The following is a 25066-nucleotide window of genomic DNA, read 5'->3' on the forward strand; positions in this document are numbered from 1 at the left end:
TAACAACATGCTCTAATTTGGATTAAACAAAAGAAGACAGGATGAAATTATTTACCAATCTCTTTTTTTCCCCTGAAAAACTTCTAATATCTTTTATAGTAGATAATTTACACAGTTTATTAAATGATACAGCTTTATTAGAGAAGGGGGAGATGAAATGTAATTTAAAAGTTTATTGGTAATCCAGCAACTGGTTTGAAAAGATGCTAAAGAGTAGGAAGAAGAAACACAGGTTGTTTATACAGTAATGGTGGGAGTCAAGAAGAAAATAAAAAAAAACACAAGAACACATTTTTTTCCCTACCTGAATTGAAGTATGTAGCACATAAATATTTCAGTTAACTCATTATCATTTAAGTTTACTTCATATATTAGTTAAGTTTAAAGAGTTTCCTGGGACGCCTGGGTGGCTCAGCGGTTGAGTATTTGCATTCAGCTCAGGGTGTGATCCCGGGATCCCAGCCATCCCGAGGTCCCACATTGGACTCCTTGCATGGAGCCTACTTCTTCTGCTTAGGTCTCTGCCTCTCTCTGTATGTGTCACTCATGGATAAATAAATTAAGTAATTAAAAAAAGAAGTTTAAAGAATTTCCAAAACAAAAAGTAGCAATGGTGTTTCCTAAAGAGTTCAAATAATGCTTTTACTCCTATCAATAGGATAGATAAGGTGATGTGCACAAACTGGAGTGTGTTTCTGTGGAGTGAGAAAGAGCTGGGCTTGGATCTCAATCTTACCATTCTAGCTGGTTAGCTGCAAATATTTCTTAACTTTGTTGTCTTTCAGTTGCTTCACAGGGGTAACAGTTACCTACTTTTTAAAGTTATTTTCAAAATTGGTGCTTGGAACTAGAATTTATAAATATTACCTAATGTTATCATCTACTTAGATTTCAAACGAAGAAACTGGTGAAGTCTTCCGTGATAAACAGTAAAAGTTCAGCATTGAGTCTATGCATATGTAATCTTGAAGGAGATTATTCTTTTGGAAATCTGGATAATATTGTTCAGATAGTATGGAATTATACTTTCAGTTTTGGCTCAGCTTGTTTTAATTTGGAAATCTAGGCAATATACCATTTTTTTTAATTTACAAAAGGATTATTTTAGAAAATGTAATATTTCTCTGATTTATGAATTTTCTTATAAATGGTAACAGTCTTTTGACAGCTTTTGCACAGGAGGTTAATATATGCAATAAATGGTGTTTACCTCAACTAATATTCCCAGCTTTATTTTTATGGATCCACAAGGAAATATAAGCAGAAGATGGGTAAAAAAAAAATCTTCAAATGAGATTTGTTGATGCATGTGATAAAAAGAGGAGAAGGAAAAAGCAAGAGGAAGAAGGTAGCAGGGAAGGCACGTAATTTAAAATCACTATCTTTGGTGGAAGGTTATAGATCTCTAGCTTTACTTCTTAACCGGAGACCTTGTGCACATTTTTAAAACTTTCTAATTCTGTTTTCTCATCTGTAAAATGAGGATAAACACTTCTTGCTTTAGAGGGTTTATGTGACAATTAAATGATATAATAAAGGGCAGGTACTTAGAATTAGAGCCTGGAATATGGTTCATGATTTATCACTGGTTTATGGTATAATGGAGATAGGAAGATATGAAAGTCATACTTGAGTGTCTCACATTTACTCCTGGGTTGATAACTTTTCATCACCCTTTATCTTGCATGCTCAAGTCTTCTACTGCTCTTCCATCACTTCACTATTAATAAGAACATGACATGCCTAAAAATTAGCCAGACTAAAAGAAAAAAGTCAGACTTCTTTTACAAAGGCTTTTGTTAAAATTACCATCTCTGCTTGCAAAATGCCTCTGAAAATGGAGACTTATTTTTTTGAATTTATTTTGTAGAAAAGACTTGCCTGGATCAAAGTGATTTCATGATTCAAAAATACTATCTGCTTCACTTAATAGTATTTTCTTTTGGATTTTTAAAATTATTTCAGCTGAAGGCTTAATTTTTTAATATAGTATTTTCTCAGAAATATATACTGGAGAGACCTTTAAAAACACTATAGATATCTGTCTTTTCTCTGCACACATCAGTGTCTGACAACAGTGGATTTTCTAATTGCCCCCTAAAAGTAATTCTGCCTGAATTCCATTTGGTCTGGCCTTCAAAGTCCCATTAAATGCCATTTATAAGGCCAATATGCATAATCCCAGAGAGAACTAATTCAACTCCATCTTATAATAGTATTTTATTGTGTTCCTTCCATAATTTTTAAACTCACTGAAATATTCTAAGTAATTATGGACAAGAGCTGTGAAGATACAAATGGAACAAAGCAAGATCCTTTCAGAAGTAGGAAGAAAATGTATAGTGCAAAAAACTATAATAGGAAATTAAATAAGACTTCTGGACTTGAGATAAGTCAGATGTAACCTCAATTGCTAAAGTGAGGTTGGCTAAACCAAACCACAGAATTGCTTAAGAATCACAGAAACCAAATTTTATGATCCTTTTCCATTGCCCCCTTCTAGCTCACATGTATAGGATTTTAGCCTAAGGAAAATTTTGGAAGAAGACTGTCAGTTTAGTAGATAAATGCACTCTGGCATCTCCCTCCAACCTTAGCTGTTGATAAGAGAGAAATGATACTGTCATTTTCCTCTAAAGCTACGAGAGAAGAGGAGAAAAACACTGCTGCAGAGGGTACAGATGCTTATGCTTACATCCTGGCTGAATGCTCTTGAGGCTTCAGAATTTTGCAATATGACCCAGCCCAATGCTATACTACCAGAGTGGAGACCAAAATATATCTTGAGGACATCTTTGAGAACATGGATTTGGTAGGTAAAGAATGTGATTACCGTGGGTCAAATGGACACTGTGGAAGACAAGTTTAAATAGGCTTGTTGGGATCACACTCAATTAAGCTGCCTGGTAGGGAATAGGATAATCTCCAAAGAACCCAAAGTATCCTGTAACAGAAAGAAGCAGCATGTGGACAAATGCTGTCACATACTGCACACAACACTCCATGTGAGTATTACAGATTGTACTAGCTAAGTAGATTTCTTCTTCTTATCTGGCCTAGGAAGTGCCTGGGGCAGCAGCTGGAAGGTGAGGGAAGTGAAAAGAAGAAAAAAGACAAATCATAGCCCTTGGGTCAAGCCCTTGAGATAGAGGAAGAGAAAGCATGGAGCTAGATGTGAAATTAAAGTTCTTATTTAAATTAAAATTGAGATTTTTTTTTAAATTGAGATTTTTAATACTTGAAAATGAGACTGCCCTAATACCTAAAAGTGCTATATATATATATATATTTAGTTGAGGCTAAGGTCAGATGAAGCATAATGGAGAGCAATGGTGGTAGAAGAATAAAACTATTGTCTGTTTAAATTCTACAGAGTTCAGTCTGTATAGTAAACTACATAACTATGATTTAGTGCAGAGAATGCTAAGGCTAGGAAAGATTTTCATTTGATTATCTACTTGATACTCATATTTATCTGGTTGAGCCTTAATTTTTAAATGTAGACAAATTATTTTGCTTTGTGTGGGCTGAAATATGTGTGTGTCATTTTCCATTTCAGAGTCAAAAAAGAATGGCAGGTCAGAATGCAATGTGTTAAACAACTAGAAAGCTATATGAATGTGGAACATAATTTTTAAGCAAGTTCTTTCATTGATCGCATTTTTTTTCTGCTCCTTCTGTCTTTTCTATGCTATAACAAGCAAAGAAAATGGCCACATGTTGGGACAATATCACAATTCTTTTATAGACTGATATCTGGGTAGATAACAAAAATAGCATGGTAAAGTTAAACAGAGGTGGAGACAGATTTAGGGGAGAGGCATGCTCTGTACTGTGCACCACCTTCTGAAAGGCTCTCTTGACTCCCAAGCATCAGGTGAACTGAGTGGCCAGACTTGCTGGTACATAGTCTGCAGCAGAGACTTCTCAACAGAAGGGCATCTTGGAGGAGCCAGATGCAGGCCAAGAGACTGGGTGACTCTTACTATATCAACAAAAAGACATTCCATTGAACAAAGAAATAACTCCTTAAATTCATGATGATGATGATGATGATGATGATGATGATGATGGTAAATGGTTAATATAAAGCATTTACCATGTGCCAGGCACTATGTTAAGCTCTTTGAATACATTATATTATTTAATAGAGTGAGCTAATAGAGTAGTAGGTTGTGATTCTGTCTCCATTTTATAAAGTGAGAAAATCAAGCCTTGAGCAATATATATATCTTAACTATGTTCACTGGCAGTAAACAATGGGAAACATGGATCCAGATCTGCCTAATTCCACAACTTAAACTCCTAATTACAGGTAGAAAATAGAATCATCTTTTCTCTCTTTTTTTTCACTCCAATCTCTCTCTATTTCATCATAATTTGAAATAAAGAACTGCAAATATTGAGATTTATACCAAGAGCTTTGCTAATAATAGACATTTTTATATTGTAGAGAAGACCAAACCTTTCTAAATAATAGGTTGCATAGTTAACTCTCTCTTATCTCCTTTCAAAAATTGTTATTATATATATATAAACTTTTATATATATATAAACTTTTACATATAAACTTATATAAAATTATGTATATATATATATATATATATATATATATATATATATATATATAAACTTATAGTATGTTTGGGTGGCTTAGTTAGTTAAACGTCTGACTCTTGATTTTGGCTCAGGTCATTATTTCAGGGTCATGAGCTCTGGGAGTTGGGCTCCATGCTCTGCATGGGAGTCTTCTTGGGATTCTCTCTCTTTCTGCCCTTCCTCCTGCTTGCATGCACATGCATGCACAAGCATGATGTCTCTCTCTTTCTCTTTCAAATAAAATAAATAAATAAAATCTTTAAAAAATAAATACAAAACTTATGGAATGTAAAATTCCAATTAAATGATAGAATTGCTATTGTTGTATTCATTTTTACACATTTTTCCATTTCTATTATAGTGTATATTTCAAATTCATTTCCTGAGATGTGATTTTTTTTAGTTGAATGTCCTCATTTTATTGTATTTATTTTTTTATTTAATTTTATTTTTTAAAGATTTTATTTATTCATGAGAAAAATAGAGAGAGAAGCAGAGACACACACAGAGGGAGATGCAGGCTCCCTATAAGGAGCTTTATTTGGGACTCGATCTTGGGACTCCGGGATCACACCCTGAGCTGAAGGCAGGGTTCAACTGCTGAGCCAACTAGGAGTCCCGAGTGTCCTCATTTTAAATAATGGAGAAAGCATTGCTATTACACAACCCAAAATCATATACTGGTTTGACGATGGCAACACATTTCCAAAATTAAACAGAAGGTTACATTTATCTATCATCTATCTATGTCTATCATCTAATTAAAGCTTGTAAGAGAATTGTACTATAAATAAGTAAATATGGATGTATGCTAAAGTAAAACATATGTATATTATTATTTTGATATTCTACTAATAAGAAATAAGACTGAACCTATGTTTCTTATATTTACCGACTGCTAGGGGTATTTTGAGGACTGTAAAATTCAAAATGTACCTTTGAGTAAATTTCAAAATATATCCTAGAGGAAATTGCAAAGAAAAATTAACCTTGTCTGGTGTGTTGGAAAGAAAGAATTCCAAAGTAAAAATGCTTTACTAAACCTGCCTTGGAATTTAGAATATTCTGGTAAATAGGAGAATTTTAAAAGAACATAAAATGTTCAACTCAGTACCTTGAATGTGACACCTTTTCTCTTAGTATCTCTGTTGATTTTCAGAGATTACTTGGTCAATTAGAATAGCATCATCTTTTAAAATACAGGACATGTACTTAAAGAGCCAGAGTTTGCAATTTGAGAGGACATCTCTGGATATTTGTGTCCCTTTTAATCTGTGCTGCCTGATAAAACAGGCACAAATGTCAACACTTGCTTCAATGCTATTAGTAGCTCTAGCCCTGTATGGTACCAAAACACAAGAAACATAAAGTAGGCACTACAAGCCTTCCTCATTAACTTTTAAAGGGGAGTATTTCATGCATTTTTCATGCTATTTCTTTTCTCTTCCATGAGATTTTAATGGACTAAAGTATGCCATGTATATAGAACTCATAATAAAATGGAGAGGCAGGAACTATATGATTGAGGTAACTGCTGGAAGAGATGAGATGAGGGGACGAGTCTTTCAGAATGTATCATCTGAATGCAATTTAGCATGAAAAGTAACAGTGCTTTTGCTATAATCTTTTTTAATAGTGCAAGGGGATTCATACTTTAAAAAGTCTAAAAGGATTATTCATCCCAAACGGATTATTTATTTTCAAAATGAATATTTATAGAGAGCCTCTGTATTAGGCAGTAATCTTTGCCTTTGTTTAAACACAATTAGTAATATGCAAAATAAAGCAGTCCTTTTAGAAAATATGTGAGCATAAGTACTAATACTGGCAGTCATGTCAATATATGCAAAGTGAGTACATGAAATGAGGAATAACTCACCTGTTATACTCTTAATTAGTGAATACCTGTACACAATGAAAGCATGACTGATTTATGAATGCATGAAAATCTAACCAGGTAATTAAGGTTCAATTTAAAATTCACACTATTGAAAAAGTAGCAGAAAAAACAACTTGTACTAGACAAATCACAAAAGCAGAAAAGTTGGATTTTCTGTGAATGAATCTTTTCCAACATATTTAGGCTACTTTATCTTTTTATTTTCTTGCTTGCTTAATTTTTATATAGAAATAATATGAACATTTTTGTACAGTTATTCCTACTTAGTGCAATTAATTAACCATTTGTTTTTTTTTCTCTCTTTTTTAAAGGGTCAGACCTAGTGTGTTTTAGAGAAAGGATTCTTTTGTAATTTATTTTAATTATTATAAGCTTTGTTCAATTTATAAAAAGTCACAAATCACATTTTTTGGTCCAACGGACAGTTAGTCTTCTATGTATATGTAATTCTTACCTAGGTACTAGTGTGGATAGGAGCATATGAAGGAAATAAAAGAAATATTCCCTTTTAATCTTTCTACAAAAACATACACAGTACCAGTGCCAGACACCATTCTAGGTGCTGATGATAGAACACTAAAAAATTAGACACAAATCCTTATTCTCTGTGCACTTATATTCTAAGATTATTGAGATTCAGATGTTATCATTGAGTGTAAAAATGTTAAAATTTGTTTTTTCCCTCCCTGTATTTGCAATCTACTCCCTTTCCTCTGTTTTCAGATTGTTTTCATCAATAGTATTGACATTTATGTTTGACTAAGCTAGTGACCTACTACACACTTTTTAACATACAATTTTACAGAGACATGAGAGATGAATCTCAATAAAACTTTGTTCAAAATAGTCAAAATTTTACTAAAATTTTAATTTATTTTTCTCTTTCCAGATGCCAGGCAAGATATTTTAAAATTGTTTTTAAATAAAGCAGTTTTTAAATAAAGCTGCTAATTCCCCTATGTGACTACTAGAAATATTTTCGAGATACTTCCTTCCAAAAGACCAGAAGGATGCTGTGTTTTCCAAGTCAGGAAGCATATGAATATTTATTGTACTCATAGATATCAAGCACTAGGCAAGTTAAGATGATGTTTGCCTTTGCAGAGTATAATTTATGCTAGGTCCGTTGGTGAAGGGCAACATAGAGGGTACTAAGGAAGTACACTGCAATTACAGCTAATTTGTAACACTGGAGAGAAAGAGGGTGGGTCTATCTACGCTGAATTTTATGGAATTACTATATCGAATGAGTATATAATTAGAAAAATAAACTAACTGGTTCAATTTCATGGTAACCTGAAGATGAATGCTAGGGTTGGGAGGAAATTGAAGTATCTAGATGGTTTTGTGGAAACAAGAGGAAAAAGATCTGAAAACAAAATGGAAGAATTTTTTAAAGGAAATAATTTCATGATGTCTTAGGTAAATGAATCAGGAAAAATTATACTAAATAAAGCAAGTACCCTGGCTAATTCAACTTGTTTTCAAAGTAGTTAGAGGCCTGCCAAATTGAATCAGAATTCAGACTCTCCAAAATTTCTTACCTGCTTCATTTGTGCGGATCATTCGAGATGGGGTGCTTGGATCTCCAGTCCCAATTGGATTGGTGGCCACCACTCTAAATTCATATTCCACCCAGGGGTTAAGGTCCACTGCCATGGCTGACTCTAGGTCCCCTGTTATAATTTCTGGGACTACAGAGAGGAAAGAGATTTTGTGGCATTAGGAAGACCCTGAAATAGTTATAAATGGCAATCCAGGATATCATGGGTACTACCAGAATCAGCAGACTGATGCATAATTCCTTATTACATATGGTCATGGTGTCACCTCTGGTCTCATTAGTAAAGTGAAAACTAATCTTCAGGGAGTAAGCACTTGCACACGTCAAAGATTGTTTTAGCTAATTAGAAATCTTTTGTCTCATCTTTATACATACATTGCTATAACATAGCTTGCCATTATGTATACTAAAAATCATTTTGTCGATCCCTTAGCCTCAAATAAGAGGGCAACTAGTGCTATTTGAGCAAATAGTTCTGAATTTTCTTGAGCAGTTTGCCTCTTGCAGTTCTGGCAAACATGCTTAGCCACTGGGCAGTTCAACATTTTTTTAAATTTTTATTTATGATAGTCACAGAGAGAGAGAGGGGGGCAGAGACATAGGCAGAGGGAGAAGCAGGCTCCATGCACCGAGAGCCTGACGTGGGATTCGACCCCGGGTCTCCAGGATCGCGCCCTGGGCCAAAGGCAGGCGCCAAATTGCTGCGCCACCCAGGGATCCCCACTTGGCAGTTCAAAGCAGCAGATTAAGAATATACCTCTTTAATTAAAAACCTCCAGTGTGTGGGATCTAAGCAAAAGCTCTTCTTGGAGTAACTTTTGTACTATATTTTGATTTTATTAAAGCATAAAGTTGTCAATACAATTGTCACAGAGTGAAATGCTTTTTTACATAGTATACATGCTCTATTTGGGACTGATTTTCCTGTTCATTCATCTCTGCTGTCTAGGAAATATTTCTGCAAGAACATTTGTTACAGGGGTGATAATAGAGAAAAGGGAGAACTTCCCAAATGCAAATTAAGCAAATTTTAACATTGCTTACATCAAAATATGATCTCATCACTTCTTTTTGCAGCAAAACTTCTTAAAAGAGTTATCTATATTTTCCTTCTCTCCTTTTTCCTTTTTTAAAATTGAATTAATATACTGTGATATATTAGTTTCAGTTGTACAAATAATGATTCAAAATTTTATTCATTACTCAGTGCTCATCAGGATAAGTGTACTCTTGATTTCCTTGATCTTTTTACCCTTTGCCCTACCTACTTCCCTTCTAGCAACCACTAGTTTGTTCTCTGTATTTAAGAGTCTGTTTTTTTTGTTTGTCTCTTTTTTTATGTTTGTTTTGTTTTTTAAATTCCACATATAAGTGAAATCATGGTATTTGTCTTTCTGTGACTAATATACTTCACTTAGCATTATAATCTCTAAGTCCATCCATGTTGTTGCAAATAACAATTTCTCATTCTTTCTTATGGCTTTTTAATTCCATTGTATATATGTAGCATATCTTCTTTTCTCAACTCTTCTATCAATGGACACTTGCATTCCTTCCCTATCTTGACTATTAAAAATAAAGCTGCAATGAATACAGGGGTAAATCTATCTTTTCAAAATATGTTTTCTTTTACTTTGGGATAGATAGCAAGTAGTGGAATTACTTATTCATATGGTAATTCTATTTTTAATTTTTTTGAGGAACCTTCATACTGTTTTCCACAATGACTGCATCAATTTGCATTCCTACCAACAATGCATGAAGCTTCCTCTTCCTCTACATCATTGCCAGCACTTGTTATTGCTTTGTCTTCTTGATACTAACCATTCTGACAAGTAGATATTTCATCGTGGTTTTGATGTGTATTTCCCTGATGATTAGTGATATTGAGAATCTTTTTATATGTCTGTTGACCCTTTGGATGTCTTCTTTGGAAAAATGTCTATTCAAGTCTTCTGTCAATTTATTTATTTTTATTTTTTAATAATAAATTTATTTTTTATTGGTGTTGAATTTGCCAACAAACAGAATAACACCCAGGGCTCAACCCGTCAAGTGCCCCCCTCAGTGCCTGCCACCCAGTCATCCCCACCCCCGCGCATCTCCCCTTCCACCACCCCTAGTTCGTTTCCCAGACTTAGGAGACTTCCATGTTCTGTCCCGCTTTCTGCTATTTCCTACCCATTTCTTCTCCCTTCCCCTCTATTCCCTTTCACTATTATTTATATTCCCCAAATGAATGAGACCAAATAATGTTTGTCCTTCTCCGATTGACTTACTTCACTCAGCATAATACCCTCCAGTTCCAAACATGTCGAAGCAAATAGTGGGTATTTCTCATTTCTAATGGCTGAGTAATATTCCATTGTATACATAGACCACATCTTCTTTATCCATTCATCTTTCGATGGACACCGAGGCTCCTTCCACAGTTTGGCTATTGTGGACATTGCTGCTAGAAACATCGGGGTGCAGGTGTCCTGGCGTTTCACTGCCTCTGTATCTTTGGGGTAAATCCCAAAGATTGCTGGGTCGTTGGGCAGATCTATTTTTAACTTTGAGGAACCTCCACACAGTTTTCCAGAGTGGCTGCACCAGTTCACATTCCCACCAACAGTGCAGGAAGGTTCCCTTTTCTCCGCATCCTCTCCAACATTTGTGGTTTCCTGCCTTGTTAAGTTTCCCCATTCTCACTGGTGTGAGGTGGGATCTCATTGTGGTTTTGATTTGTATTTCCCTGATGGCAAGTGATGCAGAGCATTTTCTCATGTGCATGTTGGCCATGTCTAGGTCTTCCTCTGTGAATTTACTCTTCATGTCTTTTGCCCATTTCATGATTGGATTGTTTGTTTCTTTGGTGTTGAGTTTAATAAGTTTTTTATAGATCTTGGAAACTAGCCCTTTATCTGATATGTCATTTGCAAATATCTTCTCCCATTCTGTAGGTTGTCTTTTAGTTTTGTTGACTGTATCCTTTGCTGTGCAAAAGCTTCTTATCTGGATGAAGTCCCAATAGTTCATTTTTGCTTTTGTTTCTCTTGACTTCGTGGATGTATCTTGCAAGAAGTTACTGTGGCCGAGTTCAAAAAGGGTGTTGCCTGTGTTCTCCTCTAGGATTTTGATGGACTCTTGTCTCACATTTAGATCTTTCATCCATTTTGAGTTTATCTTTGTGTATGGTGAAAGAGAGTGGTCTAGTTTCATTCTTCTGCATGTGGATGTCCAATTTTCCCAGCACCATTTATTGAAGAGACTGTCTTTCTTCCAATGGATAGTCTTTCCTCCTTTATCGAATATTAGTTGACCATAAAGTTCAGGGTCCACTTCTGGGTTCTCTGTTCTGTTCTATTGATCTATGTGTCTGTTTTTGTGCCAGTACCACACTGTCCTGATGACCACAGCTTTGTAGTACAACCTGACATCTGGCATTGTGATGCCCCCAGATATTGTTTTCTGTTTTAAAATTCCCCTGGCTATTCGGGGTCTTTTCTGATTCCACACAAATCTTAAAATAATTTGTTCTAACTCTGAAGAAAGTCCATGGTATTTTGATAGGGATTGCATTAAACGTGTACATTGCCCTGGGTAACATTGACATTTTCACAATATTAATTCTGCCAATCCATGAGCATGGAATATTTTTCCATCTCTTTGTGTCTTCCTCAATTTCTTTCAGAAGTGTTCTGTAGTTTTTAGGGTATAGATCCTTTACCTCTTTGGTTAGGTGTATTCCTAGGTATCTTATGCTTTTGGGTGCAATTGTAAATGGGATTGACTCCTTAATTTCTCTTTCTTCAGTTTCATTGTTAGTGTATAGAAATGCCACCGATTTCTGGGCATTGATTTTGTATCCTGCCACGCTGCCAAATTGCTCTATGAGCTCTAGCAATCTTGGGGTGGAGTCTTTTCAGTTTTCTATGTAGAGTATCATGTCATCAGCGAAAAGGGAGAGTTTGACTTCTTCTTTGCCAATTTGAATGCCTTTAATGTCTTTTTGTTGTCTGATTGCTAAGGCTAGGACTTCCAGTACTATGTTGAATAGCAGTGGTGAGAGTGGACATCCCTGTCTTGTTCCTGATCTTAGAGGAAAGGCTCCCAGTGCTTCCCCATTGAGAATGATATTTGCTGTGGGCTCTTCGTAGATGGCTTTTAAGATGTTGAGGAATGTTCCCTCTATCCCTACACTCTGATGAGTTTTGATCAGGAATGGATGCTGTATTTTGTCAAATGCTTTCTCTGCATCTAATGAGAGGATCATATGGTTCTTGTTTTTTCTCTTGCTGATATGATCAATCACATGGATTGCTATATGAGTGTTGAACCAGCCTTGCATCACAGGGATAAATCCCACTTGGTCATGGTGAATACTCTTCTTAATGTATTGTCATATCCTATTGGCTAGTATCTTGTTGAGAATTTTTGCATCCATGTTCATCAGGGATGTTGGTCTGTAATTCTCCTTTTTTGGTGGGGTCTTTGTCTGGTTTTGGAATTAAGGTGATGTTGGCCTCATAGAACGAATTTGGAAGTACTCCATCTCTTTCTATCTTTCCAAACAGCTTTAGGAGAATAGGTATGGTTTGTTCTTTAAACGTTTGATAGAATTCCCCAGGGAAGCCATCTAGCCCTGGACTTTTGTGTCTTGGGAGGTTTTGGATGACTGCTTCAATTTCCTCCCTGGTTATTGGCCTGTTCAGGTTCTCTATTTCTTCCAGTTCCAGTTTTGGTAGTTTGTGGCTTTCCAGAAATGTGTCCATTTCTTCTAGATTGCCTAATTTATTGGCGTATAGCTGTTCATAATATGTTTTTTAAATCATTTCTATTTCCTTGGTGTTGGTAGTGATCTCTCCTTTCTCATTCATGATTTTATTAATTTGAGTCTTCTCTCTCTTCTTTTTAATAAGGCTGGCTAATGGTTTATCTATCTTATTAATTCTTTCAAAGAACCAACTCTGTTCTGTTGATCTGTTCCACAGTTCTTCTGGTCTCGATTTCGTTGAGTTCTGCTCGAATCTTTATTAACTCTCTTCTTCTGCTGGGTGTAGGACCTATTTGCTGTTTTTTCTCCAGCTCCCTTAGGTGTAAGGTTATGTTTTGTATTTGAGTTCTTTCCAGTTTTTGGATGGATGCTTGTATTGCGATGTATTTCCCCCTCAGGACTGCTTTTGCTGCATCCCAAAGGTTTTGAACGGTTGTATCTTCAATCTCATTATTTTCCATGAATTTTTTAATTCTTCCTTAATTTCCTGGTTGACCCTTTCATCTTTTAGCAGGATGGTCCTTAACCTCCACGTGTCTGAAGTCCTTCCAAACTTCTTGTTGTAATTTAGTTTTAATTTTAAGGCATTATGGTCTGAGAATATGCAGGAGACGATCCCAATCTTTTAGTATTGGTTAAGACCTGATTCGTGACCCGGTATGTGGTCTATTCTGGAGAATGTTCCATGTGCACTTGAGAAGAATGTGTATTCAGTTGGGTTTTGATGTAAAGTTCTGTAGATATCTGTGAAATCCATCTGGTCCAGTGTATCATTTAAAGCTCTCGTTTCTTTGGAGATGTTGTGCTTAGAAGACCTATCGAGTGTAGAAAGCACTAGATTGAAGTCACCAAGTATAAGTGTATTATTATCTAAGTATGTGTTAACTTTGGTTATTAATTGATGGATATATTTGGCAGCTCCCACATTCGGGGCATATATATTGAAGATTGTTAAGTCCTCTTGTTGGATAGATCCTTTAAATATGAGATAGTGTCCCTCTTCATCTCTCACTACAGTCTTCAGGGTAAATTTTAGTTTATCTGATACAAGGATGGCTACCCCTGCTTCTTTTTGAAGACCATTTGAATGGTAAATGGTTCTCTAACCTTTTATTTTAAGGCTGTAGGTGTGCTTCTGTCTAAATGAGTCCCTTGTAGACAGCATATAGATGGGGCTTGCTTTTTTATCCAGTCTGACACCCTGTGCCTTTTGATGATTAGCCCATTAACGTTCAGAGTTACTATTGACAGATATGAGTTTAGTGTCATCATGATATCTATTCAGTCGGTGTTTTTGTGGATTGTTCCATTGGACTTCTTCTTAAAGTGGAATTTTGAGAGTCCCCCTTAAAATTTCTTGCAGAGCTGGTTTGGAGGTCACATATTCTTTCAGTTGCTGCCTGTCTTGGAAGCTCTTTATCTCTCCTTCCATTCTGAATGAGAGCCTTGCTGGATAAAGTATTCTTGGTTGCATGTTTTTCTCATTTAGGATCCTGGGATCCCTGGGTGGCGCAGCGGTTTGGCGCCTGCCTTTGGCCCAGGGTGCGATCCTGGAGACCCGGGATCAAATCCCACATCGGGCTCCCGGTGCATGGAGCCTGCTTCTCTCTATGCCTCTCTCTCTGTGTGTGTGTGTGTGTGTGTGTGTGTGTGTGTGTGTGTGACTATCATAAATAAATAAAAATTAAAAAAAAGAATATAGGACCCTGAATATATCCTGCCAGTCCTTTCTGGCCTGCCAGGTCTCTGTGGAGAGGTCTGCTGTTACCCTAATACTCCTCCCCATAAAAGTCAGGGATATCTTGTCTCTTGCTGCTTTAAGATCTTCTCTTTATCTTTGGAATTTGCACGCTTAACTATTAGATGTCAAGGTGTTGAACGGTTTTTATTGATTTGGGGTGGGGGATCTCTCTATTTCCTGGATCTGAATGCCTGTTTCCCTTCCCAGATTAGGAAAGTTTTCAGCTATGATTTGTTCAAATACATATTCTGGACCTCTGTCCCTTTCGGCACCTTCGGGAACCCCAATTAAACATAGGTTTTTCTTTGTCAGGCTGTCACTTATTTCCCTTAATCTATCCTCATGATCTTTTGTTTGTCCCTTTTTTCTTCAGTTTCCCTCTTTGCCATCAACTTGTGTTCTATGTCACTCACTCGTTCTTCCACCTCGTTAACCCTCGTCGTTAGGACTCCTAGTTTGGATTGCATCTCACATGATTGATTTTTAATTTCTGCCTGATTATATCTAAATTCTGCAGTCATGAAGTCTCTTGAGTCCTTTATGCTTTTTTCTAGAGCCACCAGTAGCTGTATAATAGTGCTTCTAAATTGGCTTTCTGACATGGAATTGTAATCCAGATTTTGTAACTCTGTGGGAGAGAGGACTGTTTCTGATTCTTTCTTTTGAGGTGAGGTTTTCCTTCTAGTCATTTTGCTCAGTGCAGAGTGGCCAAAAACAAGTTGTATTGGGAAAAGGAGAAAAAAGAGAGAAGAGAAAGAAGGAAAGAAAGAGAAAAAAAGAAAAAAAGAGAAAAAAAGAAGAAAAAAAAAAAGGAGGGGGAAGCAAACAGGAAAAAAAAAAAAAAAAAAAACAACCCAAAAAACAAAAAACAAGGGGGAGTATCCTGTGATACAGTATACTGTAAATCCCTTGACTTCCCCTGGAACTTTCCAGTGCTGCTTGGTCAATTATTTCTTTTTTCCCCTCTCGGTCTAGGTGGTCTTCTGGGGGAGGGGCCTGTTGTGCTGATTCTCAGGTGTTAGCACTTGGGGGAGCTGCTCCGCCCCCTGCCTGGTGCAGGGCTCAGGGGGGCTGTTCACCCCGTGAGGCCCCAGGAGGAACAGCCCCAGTGGCGGGGCCAGCTCTGCAGCCCTGGAGTCAGCCCCCGCAGTAGCTCCGGAGCTCTCCGTCTGCAGGGCCTGGAGGCTCCGGGCGGGGCCGCTGATCTGCTCAGCTGGGGCAGGAGCGTCCTCGCTGTCCTGGGCCCTCCCGGCCTCTGCCTGTCCCGGGGGGAGGTCGGATCCTGGGCTGTGTCTCGGCGCCCTGTGCTCTGGAGCCTGTGCTGGTGGATTCGCTCCCAACCCCGCAGCCCCCTCCGCGGAGCCGCCCCCTGAGCCCCCCGAGCTGCTCCGGGTCCCCCGTGCGCGCTGCAGCCCTTAGGGAGCTCGGGGCGCTCTCCCGGGGCGCAGGTGTCTGTTCAGTGTCCCCGGGAGCCCGAGGGCATCCCCGCCCTCCTGGGTCCTGCTCCACCTCCCCGCGAGCCCCTTTCCCCCGGGAAGGTCGGTGCAGCTCCTGCTCCTCCGGGACGGGGCTCTCCTGTCCTGGGGACACTCGCCCCGGCCCCTCCCCCTTGGAGGCCTTTTGTGTCTTTACTTCTTTTCCCCGTCTTCCTACCTTGATAGAAGCGCGAACTCTTCTCACTGTAGCATTCCAGCTGGTCTCTCTTTGAATCTCAGGCCGAATTCGTAGGTTTTCGGGATGATTTGAAGGTTTTCTAGGTAATTTGGTGGGGACAGGTGATTGGGGACCCTACTCTTCCGCCGTCTTGCCCCTCCCTTCCTCTGTCCATTTTTAAATCAGATTTTTTTTTAGTTTTTTATTTACATTTTTTTTAATTTGTTTTTTTTTTTTTTTGGTGTTTTTTTCTTTTTTTTTTGTTTTTGTTTTTTGGTGTTGAGTTGTTCTTTATATATTTTGGATATTGACTGCTTTCCAGATATATCATTTACAAATATCCTCTACAACCTAGTAGGTTGTTTTTGTTTTGTTTTATTTTGTTAATGTTTCCTTCACTGTGAAAAAGCTTTTTATTTTGGTCTAATCCCAACAGTTTAATTTTGCTATTGTTTCTCTTGTATTAGGAAACATATTTAGAAAAATGTCACTGTGGCTGATGTCAAAGGAATTAATTGCTCCTTATGTTTTCTTTTAGGAATTTTATGGCTTCAGGTCTCACATTTAGGCCTTTAATCCATTTTGAGTTTATTTTTGTGTATGATGTAAGAAAGTGGTCCAGTTTTATTCTTTTGCATGTAGCTGCCTAATTTTCCTGGCACCACTTATTGAAGAGACTGTCTTTTCCCCATTATATATATATTCTTACCTCCTTTGTTGTAGATTAATTGACTACATATGTGTGGGTTTATATGGGGGCTTTGTATTCTGTTTGATCAATCTATGTGTTTATTTATGTGCCAGTACCATACTGTTTTTATTACTATAGCTATGTAGTGTATCTTGAAATCTGGGAATGTGATACGTCCAGCTTTGTTCTTTTTTCTCAAGATTGTTTTGGGATTATCAGGATCTTTTCTCAATACTTAAAAACTTAGTATTATTTGTTATATTTCTGTGAAAAATGCTACAGGCATTTTGATAAGGATTACTGTGGATAATCTGTGGATTGCTTTGGATACTATGGATATTTGAACAATATTTGTTATTCCAGTCCATGAGCATGAAATATCTTTTCATTTATTTGTGTTGATTTTAATTTCTTTCATCAGTGTTTTATAGTTTTCAAAGTATAGGTCTTTCACTTCCTTGGATAACCTTATTCCTAGGTGTTTTATTATTTTTGGTGTAACTATAAATGGAACTGTTTTCTTAATTTCTTTTTCTGCTACTTCATTACTATAATACAGAAATGCAACAGATTTCTGTATATTAATTTTGTATCTTGTGACTTCACTGAATTAATTTGAGTTCTAAATTTATTTTTATAGAGTCCTTCGGGTTTTTTTGTATCATGTCATCTGCAAATAGTGAGTTTTACTTCTTTCTTAACAATTTGATTGCCTGTTATTAATTTTTCTTGATTGCTATGGCTAGGAATTCCAGTATTATGATAAATAAAAGTGGTGAAAGTGGACATCTTTGTCTTGTTCCTGATCTTAGATGAGAGACTCTGAGTTTTCATCACTAAGTATGATGTTAGCTGTGAGTTTTTCATACATGGGCTTTATTATTTTAAGATGTATTCTTTCTAAACCTACTTTGCTGTGTTTTTATCACAAATGGATGTTATACTTTGTCAAATGCTTTTTCTGCATCTATTGAGATAATAGGATTTTTATACTTTCACTAGTTAATGATATATATATCATAGTGCTTGATTTGCAAATATGAACTACTTTGTATCCCTAGAATAAATTCCACTTCATCCTGGTGAATGACTTCCTATTTGTTTTGAACTCATTCTTGTGAAAGCTTAGTTATTATTTTACTAAAACTACTATTGTCAAAGTAACCAATGATCTCTATGTTGCTAAGATCAAGGATTAATTCTTAATCCTCATTATACTTCACATGTCAGTAGCATTTGGCATAGTTAATTACTTCTTTTTCCATGATGATTTTTTTCTTTTTTCTTCCAGGATATTACATTATCTTGGTTTTCTTTTTTAACCAAATGACTAGTTTTCCACTGTATCCTTTGCTTTTTTTCCTCTTCTCCACAATTTCTTACTATTGAAATGCTCTAGGGCTCAATTTTCATACTCTTCTCTATTTTGTGTTCATGTCCTTGGAGATGACATGCAGTCTTATGATTTTAAGAGACATTTATTCCAGTAACATTCCAGTTTACAACTCTATTTTAAACCTCTCTCTTAAACTCTATCCTCATATATGCTATTGCCTATCTGTTGTCCTTAGGGGCCCCACCTCCAAATATTCACACTAGGAGTTAGGGCTTCATCATATAAACTCTGGAGGGGGGCACAATTCAGTCCATATCAGGCAGGTTGCAATTTTAAATAAAATGGTCAGGATAAGTCTCATTAAGGAGGCTCATTTGAGTGGGGTTTTAAAGCAGATGTGTATTTAGTTATGCCAATAAGAGGAACCATGCCAGATAAGAGGAACAACTAGTGCAAATAAGAAACATTATATGTAGGAGCATTAGAAGATCATTGAATCAGGAGCAAAGTAAGCATTAGTTAGAATGGTAGAAGATGAGTTTGGATAGAGATTGATAGGATAAGTCGTATAGGACTTGGGCTTTCATCCTGAGAGAAATGGAGAGACACTGGAAGATTGATGTTATGTTTTATCTTTTAATGCGTTAGTTCAAACTATGTCGAAAATAGGAAGTAATTAACATTTAATGAGGTAATAGGGGTGAGGCTCTTCTATGATAGAATTAGTATTCTTATAGGAAAGGATACCAGAGCATTCACTTCTTATTTCTCCCATGAGAGGACACAGTGAGAAGGCTGCTGCTACAAGCCAGGAGAAGAGTTCTCACCAGAAATTAAATCAAATTGGCTGTCACCTAGATCTTGGAATCCCAGCCTTTAGAACTATGAGAAGAATTTCTCTTATTTAAGCCACCAAATAAGCCACCAAATTTATAGTGTTTTGTAATGGCAGTCTGAGCAGACTAATACACTGCCCCTACCATAATACTTTTGAATCTCCTTACAATATTTCTTTAATCTTTCATTCAGTAACTTCTAAGATACTATATAATTTGTTTGTTTATTATGTTATCTGTTTATTGTTTGTCCTCACCGTGGAACATAATCTCCAGAGGGGTAGAGATTTTTATTTTGATTTGTTCACTCATATATCCTAAATGCCTGGAATACTACCTGGAAGGTGTTCAACAAATTTATATTGAATGAATGAAAAAGGAGTTCAAATTGTCAGGTATGATAAAAATTGGTACAGTTAATTTCTGTAAATGTGAAGTGATTATGTGAAGTAATTATTTCAGGCTTTACATTAAAAAAGAAAATATGAAATAAAAAATTCTTCCTCCCAAAGATACATGTATTTATATCTTCTTATCAATAACTATAGGTTTTATTTTTTATTATTATTTTTTTTAATAACTATAGGTTTTAAAGGCTTTGTCCCTCACCCTATATCCTCTCCCCATCCTTAAATCTAATATCTCTTTAAAAATAAAAACATTTATAAAGTCTAAGTTCCTTGCTACTTGTACGCACTATAAAACAATTATAAAATGTATATGTTGAAGGTATTAATATTTTTGATGAAAAATAATTATAAAATGTATATGTTGAAGGTATTAATATTTTTGATTAAATGACATTCAGTATGAAATAAATTAAAACAAATTTGTTAAAATAAAATTGAGATTTGATTTCAAATGCAATATCAGGGAGGTTAAAGACAGTTGAGATGGTATACTAAAATAATTATTTTAAAAGTCTTGGAGGTATCTTTTTATAAGGATCTGTTTTTCTGGAAGTATGGAGACAAGTTAGTTTCAAAGAAAACATTCAGCTTCAGTGAAACATCCCATAACTAAAAATAGTGGAGGATACCATATTTATTCAGGGAGAGAACCCTGTTAGAATGCCTTTCCTTGTAGAAGAATTGCAACCTAGAATTTAATTAAATAGTTAAACGTAAACTAAAGAAGCCTATCTTGTTGACAAATTTAATCAACCAATCAATCAATGGAAAATATATCCGCAGATAGAAATATATCCACTGAAAGAATAGTTAAGAAACATGTTTGAATTAAGTAGACAATGACCAATTAATTCTATGATTATAGGTAATTGGTTATTCTTAAATAGACACAATAAAATACCAAGGCAGTTAATAATTCAATAATAATGATGAGTAAAGTCAGATTTCCAAATCAAAAACAATTTGAACAGAAAAGGGATCTGCTAGTGAAATTATCTACTTCTTATGTCTATTTTCATACTTTCTTCAAAATGAATAATTTAGTCACATTCTTAGTCACCCAATTTTAATCTGATTTTTGAATGGGCAATACTGATAAGTTAATTCCATGTTTCATCAGCTAAAAGGTCCAGATGCAACTCATTATCTTATTTGTCAAAAATAAGTAGTTCACTAATTTTTTTTTTGTAATTATGGTGGTATATAAAGGAATCTTAAGTAATTTTTAAATACTATGAATTGCATTAACTTTATCACAGAGTCCAAACCTCAAACTAATTTTTTCCTTCTAACAGATATTTCTTCATTAGAGTTTATCTCTATTGAAATTTATTTTGATGAAGAACAACTATGAAAACAAAAGACCCACTGCTCCAAGGAAGCTGCTGTGGCTCTAGAGGGACTTCTTTACCTGCCACAGGCATGAAAAATTAGTGGTCAGATTTAGCTAGGGACTAAAACCATTGAAAACTATTACTTGAGAGCAGGCAAAAGTTGAGTACTGCTCCTTGGCATGCTTGCTTAGAGGATGGCATGCTAGACTTTGAGAAGTGAGTGACCTCATTAGATACTATGAAGGGCAAATAAAATTGATCACCTGCAGAAATATATTTTTGAGAAATATATATTTTCTTATTAATACAATAAAGCATAGATTTCTTAATAAGTAACTGCTGAACTAAATTTAAAAAGGAACCCTTAACTTAAAAATATTCCAGCCTTCAAATTATTTTAGAAAGATGAGAATGCAACTTTATAGTAGGGACTTCTAAAACAAATAAACCCCCAAATTAACATTAGTCTAAATGCCAAGACCTACACACACACACACACACACACACACACACACACAATCTCTTTCATTTTTTCTTGTGCCAAAAATCTACATATATATATGTGTATACACACACACATACATATTTATATTTCTATCTATCAAACAACAAAAAGTAGAAATAGGTGAACCAAGATATGTGAGAAATCAAGATATGAGAGTAACTAGGAACCTACCTATGGTTGGGTTAGGAAGAAGATTAGATGTACTGGATTGCCATGACATCTGTTAAGGTAGGAAGGATAAGAATATGTGGATGGAATGAATGAGGAAACATATGTATGTATTGCAATGTGCCCACAAGGAAAATGTCCCAAGAAGTAAGGGAAGTGTGGCAAAAGTGGGCATATAGCATATCTGTGAGTGCACAACACCAGATATAAGATGAACCCATCTTCTGGCTGCAAAGCAAAAGGTTTAGGCTGTCACACAAATGAAAAGATAAAAGCACTGGGGCAAAGATTAGAAGTATTCTTGAATAAACCTGTTTATGTGGCTTGACTTTATGATCTTTCCAGAATTATCTATTGAATGTAGAGATCCCCCAATTTCTTGGATCTACAGAGGTATCACAGGATTAGTGTGGAGCCAGAAATGAGGCTAATACACACAATTATATGTATTACAAATTAATATCTATATACATAGAGTATACTATGTTGATAATCAAAATCAAATCTATAAATTAATATAGGAACCTAATACTTAAAAAAAGTGAATTGTATTTTGTATGCAAATATAATTCCTCTCTCCCAAATTGTAAAATTTTATGCAAAACAAATTTTCTGTTTAAATAATTTATTATTTAAGCAGCAAAATGGACCACTCCACTTCTATAGCATTATGGTTAATTGAGTTTCATGGTTATTGCATTCAGTATTGCATACTGATTTATATTTCACTTATAAACAAATAAATCAATTTTATCCTTAGAAAATAAAATTACAAATTCTTACTCAGAATGGACAACTGCTTCTGAAGATTACATTTTATAGATATTGCATACTTTTAAATACCAACATGCTACATAAGTGTCTAATAACCATCAAGTGATCATAACTTCACGTATTCCTATAGACAGCTACACTTGGAGAAATGAGAATTTGGTTACAACATGGAAAGCAAATTATCAGGGAAGAAAATGACTTTAAGAATAGTGCGACTATTACACAAATGTCTTACAAGTAGACATTAAAATTCTGCCTTGTTTTAAACAATGTAACTTATGTTAGATTATCTTTTTCTAAGTAAAAAGATGTGTGACTATAAAGAGGTAGCACGAGGAACTGGAGTAATGGAAAAGTTCTGTACCCAATTTTCTTGGTGGTTACTTGAGGCTTCACAACAAAATCTCATAAAATTTTATGGAACCACACATTAAAAATTGTATATAAAAATTTGTGAAATCTGAATATAGTATATAGTATATAGATCAGTTAATAGCATTGTATCAATGTCAATTTTCTGATTTGATAATTGTACCATGGTTATGTAAAATATTATCATTAGGGAGAGCTGAGGAATGGGTCCATAGAAAATCTTTGTACTATTTGGCAACTTTCACATTGACCCTAAAGTTATTTCAATAAACAAATATAAATGATGTGGTCCTCTCTCAGGAATTGAGAGAAGAAAGCAAGAGAGCTTTTTCTTTTTCTTTTTTTTTTAATACAGATCACCGGGGGGCAGCCCTGGTGGCGCAGATGTTTGGCTCCGCGTTTGGCCCAGGGCATGACCCTAGAGACTCAGGATCGAGTCCCGCGTCGGGCTCCCTGCATGGGGCCTGCTTCTCCCTCTGCCTGTGTCTCTGCTTCTCTCTCTCTCTCTCTCTCTGTGTATTGCTCATAGATGAATAATAATAAAAAAAAAGATAAATAAACAGAGTCATGACATGTCGTGACTTCAAAAAAAAAAAAAAAAAGAGCACCCGGATGTGTTGGGGCGGGGCCTGGGGGGGGGCGGCATGTGATAAGGAGAGAGAATCTTAAGCAGTCTCCTTGTCCAGCCCAGAGCCACCTATTACAACTCTGAGATCATGACTTGAGCCTGAAATCAAGAGTTGGACACTGAACTGCTTGAGCCACCCAGGCACCTGGAAAGCAAGATAGCTTTATAGAAAGAGGCAAACAATGGTTAATATTGTAATTAATAACAAAATTTCCAGAATTCAAAATGATCCCACTAAGACTGCTAGCAAATATAGCTCATGACAGAAGAAGCTATTCTGGTTGCCTCTGATGTTGTGTTAGAGCCTCTTACTTGTTTTTACTGTTTGCCAGCCCAGGGAGAATGGGCTGCGAGCCTGCAGGTTGTAGGAGGAGATTGGGCTGTGGTTGTCAGCTGCAGGACTCCAGGAGAGTGTGGCTGTGCTTTCGGTGATTTCCTCAACAATCACTACCCCTGGTGGGCCTGGGGGACCTATAGGCAAAAGGGAATGAATAAAGTTAAATACAAGCCACGATGAAGAGCTATGAGAAATTGTATTTCCAATAAAGATCCAATCAAACTATCTAACTGTCTAAATGAAATACATATTTAGTAATGAAAATTGACAGTAGAGAGATGGGATCCAAAGTGGGTACCATGATTTCTGCTGGGAACTTAATTATAGATTTGATTTTTTTCCTAACACTTTGCTTGGAGGCAACTACCAATTACCATTATATTTTATAGGAAAAGAAAAAACAAAAAATTAGAAATACACACAAGAATATGAATGTCAATATTAACTATGACTATGGACATCAACCACAGCTTAAAGAAGCTATATACACAGCTTATAGAGAGTGATTGGCAATGGTATCAGTAACAAAAAAGATCCTATAGTTAACAAAATATTATAGGTGTATGGGCCTAATTTTTAGGTTCAAGAAACCTGCAAGTGTACAAATACTGTGATGCGACTATCAAGTAGCTTAAACTTTAACAGGGGAAATATCAAGAGCTCTGAAATAATGATAGTTCGGGCCAAAAGGTATATTTTAGAAGTAAGGCATGGACAAATTTTGTGGGGATTTAAAAGGAAGGTGTGATTTTGATGGATGATGATGATAATGATGATGATAATGGTGATGATTTGTGATGGGGATGGGAGAGTAGTTCATCAGAGAAGATTATTTTCCTTATGCTCATGAAAAATTGGTATAGAATAGTGATAATCTATGAGCATGTAGACTCTACCTTCAAGAAACAACTGTGGTCTGATGGAGAAATATACCTTTGTATTATCACTTCTTAAAATAGTGATATCTAATAGCATTTAAAAATATGTAGAGTGTTTACATTTTAGTGGTTGGAAAGCATGCCGATTTTCTTATTGACATTCTTCTGTTCTTTAATATGGACAATTCAGGCTTCAAGGATTCTTTTATTTTCAATGACAGCAAACAAAAAAACCTTTTAAGTATTTTGGGTTATTTTCTGAATTAGTCCTACCAGTACCATTCTGGCTTCATTTGACTCCCTAGTCCACATTAATGCCATTGTCATTCACACTATTTGCATCTTTGGTGACAAACTAAACCACATTTATAAGTTCTCAAATCTGAATGGACTAAGTTAACTACTTACTTTCTCTGGCTCTGGTCTTGGCTTTCTAGTCTAACCTTGCTGAGTCAGATTTGATTACAAAGTCTGATCAGGAGGGGCTGAGCTAGACTAGAAGTAGCTAAGAAATGGTGGAGTGCTGGAGAAATGGAGGCAGTTAGTAAAGACCTCTTGGGTAGACAATTTCAAAAGGGAAG

The 25066-nt window shown here is 35.9% G+C and overlaps 1 protein-coding gene across 2 annotated transcripts in view; it reads right to left on the reverse strand.

Annotated features, from left to right (window-relative positions):
• The window catches only part of CNTN5 (contactin 5), a 1277333-nt gene that overhangs the window by 62191 nt on the left and 1190076 nt on the right, over positions 1-25066 (reverse strand). For both annotated transcript variants that reach the window (XM_038568215.1, XM_038568216.1), the window contains 2 exons: positions 23583-23741; positions 8044-8193 (listed from right to left, as the gene is read on the reverse strand). In XM_038568215.1, coding sequence (XP_038424143.1) covers positions 8044-8193; positions 23583-23741 — 309 coding nt within the window. The remainder of the gene's footprint in view (positions 1-8043; positions 8194-23582; positions 23742-25066) is intronic.

The sequence above is a fragment of the Canis lupus genome, chromosome 21 (assembly GCF_011100685.1).
Source record: "Canis lupus familiaris isolate Mischka breed German Shepherd chromosome 21, alternate assembly UU_Cfam_GSD_1.0, whole genome shotgun sequence".
Taxonomy (NCBI): Eukaryota; Metazoa; Chordata; class Mammalia; order Carnivora; family Canidae; genus Canis; species Canis lupus.